At 48.8% G+C, this 9,752-nt stretch overlaps 1 protein-coding gene across 1 annotated transcript in view; it reads right to left on the reverse strand.

The window, feature by feature from the left end:
* Window positions 1-3,497: 3,497 nt before the first annotated feature.
* FAM155B (family with sequence similarity 155, member B) overlaps window positions 3,498-9,752 on the reverse strand; it is a 29,592-nt gene continuing 23,337 nt past the window's right edge. Inside the window, exons 3-4 of the mRNA XM_005886607.2 lie at window positions 5,010-5,181; window positions 3,498-4,593 (exon numbers count right to left, since the gene is read on the reverse strand). Coding sequence (XP_005886669.1) covers window positions 4,208-4,593; window positions 5,010-5,181 — 558 coding nt within the window. The 3' untranslated portion in view covers window positions 3,498-4,207. The remainder of the gene's footprint in view (window positions 4,594-5,009; window positions 5,182-9,752) is intronic.

The following is a 9,752-nucleotide window of genomic DNA, read 5'->3' on the forward strand; positions in this document are numbered from 1 at the left end:
TGGAAAGAAGGCATTAAGGGCAGAAGAAACAATGTGAGCAAAAAACTGATGAGAAGGTGCAGAGCTCATTCAGTGAATGACCAGCAGTGAAATGTGGCTGGGACAAATGTGTGATAGCCTGTGGTGGAAGATCAAACTGGAAGGATAGGATCAGAATACTAAGAGCCTTGACAGTCATGCTAAGAAGTTTACACTTGAATCTACAGGCCATGTGGAGCCATCTGATTTTCTTGATCACTGGAGTAATATGTTTGCTTTAGGAAGATGAGATGTATACTTTATGGCAGCAGTTCTTTCAACAAAGTATTTGTGGAGTGTCTCCTAATAGCCTAAGTGCACTGTGCTGGGGGAAGGTGGATTGGAGCCAAGTAATTGAACATGAGATTACTTGGTAGGTCATTGCAATAGTCCAGACAGGAGCTACTGAGGGCCTAAAGTGGCTGAGTGGGAGTGGGGGTAGAAAAGAGAAGGACTGGCCCTTATTACAGAGGTGGAATTGATAGAACTTAGTGACTATTTTAGGTGGAGGTGAAGGAAAGAGAAGACATATTATTATGATGATAATAACCATCAGTATTTGAATAACCAACCATTGTTGTATTTTGTGTACATCACCTGATTTTCACAATAACCGTTTTGATAGATGAAGACATTAAGGCTCAAAGAAGTCAAGGAACTTGTGCAAAGTCATATAAGTAAGAGATGGTGGTACTAGATAGTGAACTCATACATTCTGGTTGTGGAGACCAGTACTTAACCTCCATGCTATGCTGACTTTGGAGAGCTGGGGGATTTGTCTTTTCTTGGCAAAGGAATTCAGCAGTTCAGTGAGGACACCAGTTTCCTCCGAACTCACGCTCTCCCTTTCCCTGTTTATGTGAAGAGGTAGTTGTGGAGGGCTCTGCCTGCTGCTCTTCCATCAGTTCTTCCTGAGCCCCTTTCACTCCTGTGGTGGGAAGATGGGCCTGGTGAAGCAGTATAGGAGATGAGGCTGGAAGACTAGAACCAAAGGCTGAAACAAATGTACAAAACTGCTCATCCCCAGGCTATTTGGGGCCTGCAGATGTGTTTAGTCCCCACAGAGGTTTGTTTGTTTTTGACTCAAACCAACATTTAGAAATTAGAAGGCTTCACGTAAAAACCCTGAGTCCTGATTTCCCCTAAAGAATGAGATCTGGCAACATTGAACCCACATTCCAAAAGACAACCTTGGGCTTCAGCTGCCCCTGTAGCCTGCAGTGCCCTGTATTCATCACCACTCACAATGCTGGGGTCTGCACTTCACCCCTGCCTGGGCCACCTGATCCCTGCAGGAGGTTGAGTTTGTGATTCCTTGTCTATAATGGCCTACTACAGAGTTTGCCTCCCCTTGGCCCCCACTTGAGCCATCAAGGAGCCAGGTACAGTGTCAGCATCCTCTTGTCCCACCTCCTCCCCAAGCCATAGACTTTTTCCTCTGGTAGCACTTGATTCCACAGAACACAACCATGAAGGAAGGGTTATCATCAAGTCTTACAATTTATTTCTTTATGGGGTTAAACAAGAGCAGAAAGGCCTCTGCTCCACAATGCAACAAAACAGAAAGCAGTACACATACAGAGACTCTCACCGAAACACAGAGGCGGGGGAAGGGGGACAACTGAATCATAGCCAGGTGAGGGAGGAAGGAACAGGGGACTACTAGGAATCCAGCTTGGAGACTCAGTCATAGAAACTAGTGCAAGAAAGTCCTACTCATGAAGCACAGTGTAGAAAATGGCGTAAGAAAGCTGTCCAGCTCTGCTGCCTGTGATGGAGGGCAGGGCAGCTTGAGGAGTAGTGTAAGATCTGGGTGGTGGGGTGGATAGGGACAATCAAATGACTTTGAGGTGGAGTGAGGTGCCCCTTTCCCCTGCCACCGGGCAAGGCCCTGGGCTGGTCTGAGCCAGGGGTCTCCTGGGCACTTGGTGAGGGGGAAGAGAGGATGGGAGTCTCCAAGGATCCATTCCCTAGGGCCCTTAGGTCCCCCTTTACTTCCCAGTCCCCTTTTCCCCTCCTGAGGATGCAGGAGTTAGAAGGCAGTACCTAGGGTCTCTCATGTCTACATAAGCATCTCTGGAAAGGAGCCAGCACCTCTTTCCCTCCCCAGCTGAAAAGAGCACTCTAGGGATGGGGTATGTGGCTAGGCCCAAAGTGCTGAGGGCCAAACAGGGGAGTGTGTGGGCAGGGCATATGGGTGGGGGAAGGGGGCATGCTGTGAGAAATGAGAAAACTGGCAGGGAAGGACTCCCCAGTCTCATGAAGTCTATTTGGGACACAGCTGAGGCCCTTGAATGATTCCTTCTCTACAAGGGAAGTCTCCCATTTATCCCCCAGCCAATCAATTTCAGCTGCCCCCTCTCGATTCCCTTCTTGGTTTTACCTAATGTGGCTCCATGGCTACCCATCCCCTTAATTCACTGGCATCACATCCTAGGACACAGGTTCTTCTGGCACCAAAGCCACTTGGCCTGTTCCAGAACAGTTCTGGCTTCCTATTGGCTTTGAGATGTCCAGGCAATGTGGTCTCCCACTCCCAAGAGATCAGCACAAGGCTAATGGCTCCCAAAAGGCTCTTGATGACTCTTCTCTCACTCAGCCCTCTAACCTGGCTAAATAGTTCAAGTCTGTCAGCCAACAGATGACAGCACATTCTCTTTATTCAGTGGGTCCTTTTTGCCAGTTTCTGGATGTTCTCCAGCAAGGAGCAAGGGTGGCTGGATCAGCGGACCAGGTACAGGGTGAGGAGGAGTCTGGTTGTTTCACTATTGGAATAGTGTATCATGGGGTCAGAGATGGGAAGAGATGAATACTCTTTGGTAGGCTGGGGATGGGGACAGGGTAGGGATGGGGGGTGGGGGCTCATCTCTGGAAAGCCCTGGGGCAATGCCACCAGATTCTCCTTCATGGAGGTCTGGGTTAGGGCAAGATGGGGGAGTATGGGGATACAGGCCAGGCCTGACCCACTTGGGCTTAAGTCCCTCCTCCCCATGGAGATCAGAAATGGAAATGTCTTTGTCCTCAAGGCTAAGATCTCCAGGGCAAGAGCGGCCCTTGGGAGTATGTGCACCTTCTGTAAGATATGGCCCTCCAGACAGCGGCAGTCTGACCATATGACCTCAGCCTTCTGTTTCAAGGCCCAGCAACCCATTTCCTGAACTTTCCCCCCACAGGGCTCCTTATACATCACTTTTTGATTTGGGGAGCTGTCTTTGAGCCTGCCTCAACACTGATCATCCACCTCCCTAAAGCCTGGTAGCAATAACCCATTTAGCCATCTCTCTAAGCCAGTGGTTCTCAACCTTCTGGCCCTTTAAATATAGTTCTTCATGTTGTGACCCAACCATAAAATTATTTTCGTTGCTACTTCATAACTGTAATGTTGCTACTGTTATGAATCGTAATATAAATATCTGATATGCAGGATGGTCTTAGGCGACCCCTGTGAAAGGGTCGTTCGACTGCCAAAGGGGTCACGACCCACAGGTTGAAAACCGCTGCTCTAAGCCCTCTGCCTACAACTCTCCTCTCCCTCTTTCTTATCTCCACTCTCTCACCACTCATTCTGCATCCCATTCCTACCCCTCATTGCCTAGGGTGGTGGGGCAGTTAACTGGAGTCCTGACCCAGCTGTGACTGTGCGCACCTCATCTCCCAGCCTGGCACTTCCCTACTGTGGTCTCATGTGGGCCAAGGTGAACTGGAGGAGGGCCACTGCACCGTCCGTGTTGGGGTATGGGCAGAAGGGAATTAAGGATCTTGGCAACAAAAGGAATGTGAAGGGGGGAAAGAGCTGCTCCCTTCTGGGCCCCCCAACATTCCCTGCAGGGCCAATGCTGGGATAGCAGCCTCCTTCCCTGGGGTGAGGGTCCTCAGCAGGGGTGGACAATGCCAGCCCCCACTCTCCCCCTTTTTGTTTGCTAAGCCCCATAAATGGGGGCCTAGGATGGGGCGCCTGCTGCTCCTGCCTTCTCCTGGATGAGTTTTGCAGCTCCCTGGGGCCCTCTTGCCGTTCTGCTGGGGCTGCTTTTGGAGTGGGAGTAGGCTGGGGACCATGTGTAGTCCCTCATTTCCCCCCGCCCCCCCACCTGGTCCTATATCTCCCATGGGAGGAGCCCCCTCCCCCTTCCCCTGGGGGAGCTGGAACTGATGTCAGTGTGTGGTGGAGGTCTGTCTTTCCTCCCTGCTGTCACTCTTCCAGAGTCAGGCCCTCATCTAGGGCAGGCAGTGCCTCCAGCCCCAGTCCCCCACCACTCTGGTTGCTGGAGAAGGACACCATGGTATGGAGGAGCATGAGAACAAGGACATAGAGCCGGATCCTGCTGGGGCTGAGGCGGGAGCCCCCAGAGACCGGCAGCAGGGAGGGCTTGTGGCTGATACGGCCTGGGGGGTCATGGCGGGGATGGTAGTGGCGGTACTGTTTGTGGTAGTGGTGGAAATAGGAGTGGTGGAATTGCTGGTGGTGGGTTTTGGGGGCCTCAGACTCCTTGAACTTCTTCTTTTCCGACTCACAGGAGACCCACTGCACGTCACAGCACTTGCTTTCCAGCTGCTTTGGCGAAGTATCCAGCAACCCTGCCAATGGATAAGGAAGGTGTGGTGGGGTGCTCAGGGGGCTAAGGCTTAGGCCTTTCCTAGAGATGAGCTTTTCAAAGCTGGTACTGACTGCTCAGGTAGCCGTGCCCAAGACTCCTTTCCCCCTGCCCCTTACCACTTTCCTTTTCTGGAGTCTTCTCTCCCAGGGACTCCAGATCATTTCTCTGGGATAGCTCCCTGGATGGGCATGATTTGGATAGAGAGGACCACTCTACTCTCTGCCCCTATTCTACTTGCCCTTATCCCAACCAACTTGGGGACCTCATTGCCCGCTCCTCCAGCCACTTACCTTCTTCTAATCTGACTTCCCTGGTGTCCTCCCTGCTACCATACCCCAGACCTGGTGCTGCCCTGGGCCCTGGCCTCCTCCCTCCTCCCCAGTGCCCTGCCTTTACCTGTACAGATAAAACCAGGGAGCCCTCCGTACACCATTTCTTCATTGTCAGGGAGTATAAAGGGGCACCGGGTCTGCACCTCCAGGCAGTACTGCTTGCAGGGCACCCAGCGCTGGCATTCCTGCTGGGTCACGCTGAAGTATTCTGAGCACAGCCAGGCCTTGTAGACAGCCTGTGGGGAAAGTAAAGAGCATCAGCCCAGGAGTCAGCCCCTTCCCACCTCAGACAAAAGGGATGAGGGGGGTGTACTTGTACTCTGGGGAGGGGATGTATGTGCTCATCAACCCAACCCCAGGATCCAGGAGAAGAAGAAGGGTTTGGGTCAAGACCACTCCATCCTACCCTAAGATCTCCCATCTCATAGCCAGGACTCCTGAGTCCCTGAGTCTGCAATCATCCAAGACTTAGAATTTGTTCATTGGTAAAATCACAAAATGACTCCAATGTCTGAACTGGAATGGACCTTACCAATCATCCCATCCAACCCTACCATTTTACAGTTGGTCCAAAGAGGTGTCCTGACTTGTCTGAGGTCACCTATAATGGGGTCAATTTGAGTTCTATTTAATTCAGCAAACATTTATTTGGCTGTTGATGGTTAACTTTCTAAATTCAAGAAAGAGATATAATAATCCTTGCTCTACCTCATTAGGGTGTTATGTGGATCAAATAATATGACACAGCCCAGCTGTATGGCTCAGTGGTTGAGCATTGACTCATGAACCAGAAAGTCATGATTCCTAGTCAGGGCACATGCCCAGATTGAGGGTTCCATCCCCAGTAGGGGGTGTGCAGGAGGTAGCTGATCAAAGATTCTCTCTCATCATTGATGTTTCTCTCTCTCCCTCTCCCTTCCTCTCTCTCTGAAATCAATAAAAATATATTAAAAAACAATATAACTCATGAAAATGTTTGGTAAGTTCTAAAGTGCAATACAAATGTGAGGGGTTATTTTTTATTTTGTGAGGGGTTATTTTTTTATTTTGTGAAGGGTTATTTTTAATAAAAACAGGAATCTGCCTTACCAGGCACTACATGTGCCTTCAAGCTCTATTTAATCCATGCTAAACCCTGGTGTAGGGCAGACACCATGCTTCATTTGGAAACTTTGCTTTGCAGTTTCACTTCATGGGTATATTTCCTGTCCCTTATCTAGCCCACTCCTATCAGGTGCTGGATCCTAGCCAAGAAAGGTTCCCTGCTCTATACTCTTTGGCTATCATCAAGCCTAGAGTTTCTCAACAGCGACACTACTGACAATTTAGCTGGGATAATTCTTTGTAGTAAGGACTGTTTTGTGCATTGTAGGATATTGAGTAGCTTCCTTTGCCTTTATCTACTAGTTGCCAGTTGCACCACCCAACTGTAATGACCAAAAAATATCTCCTGACATTGTCAAATGTCCCCTGAAGGGGGTGGGAGGCGGTGGCAAAATCATCTCCCATTGATAATCACTGATCTTCTCCTTGCTACTGAAAGTGTGGACCCAGGCCAGCAGCAATACTATCACCTATCTAGAAGCTTGTGAGAAGTGCAGAATCCCTGGCCCTTCCCTAGACCCAAGTCAGCATCTGCAACTCAAGCTTAGGGTTATAGTCCTGCCCACACTCAGTCCTCATCTCTTCAGCACCTTCTCACAGCAATGGTTGCTTCTCACAGCAATGGTTCTCAGAGAGAATCCCTGGGGCACCTGTTAATATGCAACTGGCCCCTCCAATTAACCTTCAAAAGGACTGAGGTGGGTTCAGGGATCTGCATTTTGATAAGGATCTAGGTCAGTGATAGGGAACCTTTTGAGCTCGGCGTGTCAGCATTTTGAAAAACCCTAACTTAACTCTGGTGTCTTGTCACATATAGAAATTTTTTGATATTTGCAACCATAGTAAAACAAAGACTTATATTTATTTTATATATTTAAATGCAATTTAACAAAGAAAAATCAACAAAAAAATGAGTTTGCGTGTCACCTCTGACACGCGTGTCATAGGTTCACCATCACTGATCTAGGTTATTCTGCTGCCAAAGGCCTTTCACCCACACTCTGAACAACATGGTCAGAACTTCTCACACCAGATTTCAAACATTTACACTAAAATACAAATAATGCCGCTGTGAACATGGACTCTGGCAATATAATTTCACATTGGTCTTTTCCAAAGCCATCAGTGATGGGTAGTAGTGGGTTATGGTGCAAATCAACCCCGTGAAGAACAAAGCATTGCTTGGGACTTTGATATTTCACTGGCATCTGAAATTTAGCATGCTCTAAATCTTAAAATGAAATTCTTGATTTTCTTTTTCATTCCAAATCTCTCTCACCCCAAAGTCTTGGCCATTTCAGGTAAGTACCACAACCATCCACCCGGATGTCCAAGCTGGAAACCTAGGTGTAAGCCTTCATTCCTCTTTCCCTGAGTCCCCACATGCAGTCCATCCTCTTGCACAGCTTTATGAAGGCCACTGTCATTTGTCACTTGGATGACAGTTTCCTATCTGGCCTTCCTGCCTCCACTCTTGGTCTTTCCAATCCACTGTTCACACAGGATTAAGAGTGATCTCAAAATGTCATTGCATCATGTTACTCCCTTGCTTCAACTCTTCAAAGCATCCTATATAATCTTATATAATAAGAGAGAAATATGCTAATTAGCCAGGATGCCCTCCCGGATAATGTCTGGCAGGAGCAGGTGGGTGTGGCTGCGTGCCACAAGAGGCCGGGCTCCTGAGGCTGCATCATATAAAATAAAATGCGTTCACATGCCTGAAGACGACAGGGTTCAAGGAGGAAGGGCTCCAGTTTCGTTTTCTCACACCCAGCTAGGAGGACTCCCTGGGGCGGCTCTCCCCTTGGAGCCCTGAGCAGGACAGGCGCTCCGCTCCGCCTGGAAGCCCCGAAGGGAGGAGAAGCAAAGTGCTTTCCCTCCGGGACCCCACTCTCCTTGGGAGTCTGGCACGGAGGGCGCTCTCCCTGGGAACCTGGAAATCTGCCTCCCAGGGCGACTGCACAGCAGCCAGGCCTGGCGAGCCGCGGAAAAGGCGACCTACCTGGAGGCCACGCAGCTGCCATAGTTGAAGTCGCCCTTGATGGAGGAGCGGGGGTAGCTGGGATCAGAGTCAGCCATGTCAGCAATGGAACCCCAGCTCCCTGCCGAAGACTAGAGCACACGGACCTCAATGGTCCTCGGTCACTTCCTGAGCAGCAGTCAGCCTGGACTGGGGATCAAACCCGAAACCTAAGTAGGTGCCCTGACAGAATGGAACCCAAACCTTTGCTGTGGCAGAGGAGCTCCAGCCCACAGCAGGGTTTTGTTGAGGGGCCCTGATAGGCAGTGCACAGCGCAGTGGGTTAGATCCTCCTCCTGATACAGCAAGGTTGTGGGTTGGATCCTGGTCAGGGCACAGACAAGAAGCAACCAAAGAGAGCATAATAAGTGGAACAACACACTGGTGTTTCTCTCGCTCCCTTCCTCTCTCTAAAATAATCAATCAATAAAAATTAAAATAAAAAATAAACCCTCTTGTATGCATGCATGTAAGCCTAACCAATGGACACAGACAACAGGGGGGTGAGGGCATGAGTGGAGGGGTTGGGGGTAATGAGGGGATAAGGACACATGTAATATCTTAATCAATAAAGAAATTAAAAAATAAAGACAAAAAAATAAAACAAAATAAACCCTCTGGCCCTAACCGGTTTGGCTCAGTGGATAGAGCGTCAGCTGTGGACTGAGGGGTCCCAGGTTCGATTCCGGTCAAGGGCATGTACCTTGGTTTCGGGCACATCCCCAGTGGGGGGTGTGCAGGAGGCAGCTGATCGATGTTTCTCTCTCATCGATGTTTCTCTCTATCCCTCTCCCTTCCTTTCTGTAAAAAATCAATAAAATATATTAACAAAATAAAGTAAAAATAAACCCTCTGGCTTGCAGAGTTGCTAAAACAGTTAGAAAGTGAAGTCCCATCCCTTCCCGTTCATTCAACAAGTACTTCATATGCTCCTTCAATAATCACACTGGGAATGGGTGTTTGTTTGTTTGTTTGTTTTGGTTAATCCTCACCTGAGGACATTTTTGTATTGATTTTTATTTATTTATTTATTTATTTTACAGAGAGTGGAAGGGAGGGAGAAAGAAACTAATGTAAGAGACATCAATTGGTTGCCTCTTGCTGAATCCCTGACCAGGGCCCTGGATTAAGCCTCCAACCCAGGTACATGCTCTTGATCGGAATCCAACCCGGTACCCTTCAGTCCGCCTGCAGAAGCGAACCAAACCAGCATTTTTTTTCTTTTTAAGTCCTCCTCTAAGGATATGTCCTTTTCATTGATTCTAGAGAGAGAGGAAGGGAGAGGGGAAGAGAAAGAGAAACATCGATCAGTTGGCCAAGCAATCCGACAGGGATGAAACCCACAACCTGTGAATGTGCCCTCACCTGGAATCAAACCCATGACCCTTTGGTGCGTGGAAGGACACTCTAACTACTGATCCACACTGACCAGGGCCTGGAGGTACATTAAAAAAATTTTTTTTCAGATCTTCCCTGGCCAGGTGGCTCAATTGGTTGGAGTCTCAACCTGTACACCAAAGGATTTCTTGTTGGATTCTAGGTTAGGGCACATACTTAGGTTTAGGTTGGATCCCGCTGGGTCAGCAGGTGCAGAGGCAGTCTACTGATATTTCTCTGTCACATGGATGTTTCTCTCTCTAAAAATCAATCTTAAAAACATCCTCAGGTGAGAATTAAATA

Source organism: Myotis brandtii, unplaced genomic scaffold (assembly GCF_000412655.1).
Source record: "Myotis brandtii unplaced genomic scaffold, ASM41265v1 scaffold994, whole genome shotgun sequence".
Taxonomy (NCBI): Eukaryota; Metazoa; Chordata; class Mammalia; order Chiroptera; family Vespertilionidae; genus Myotis; species Myotis brandtii.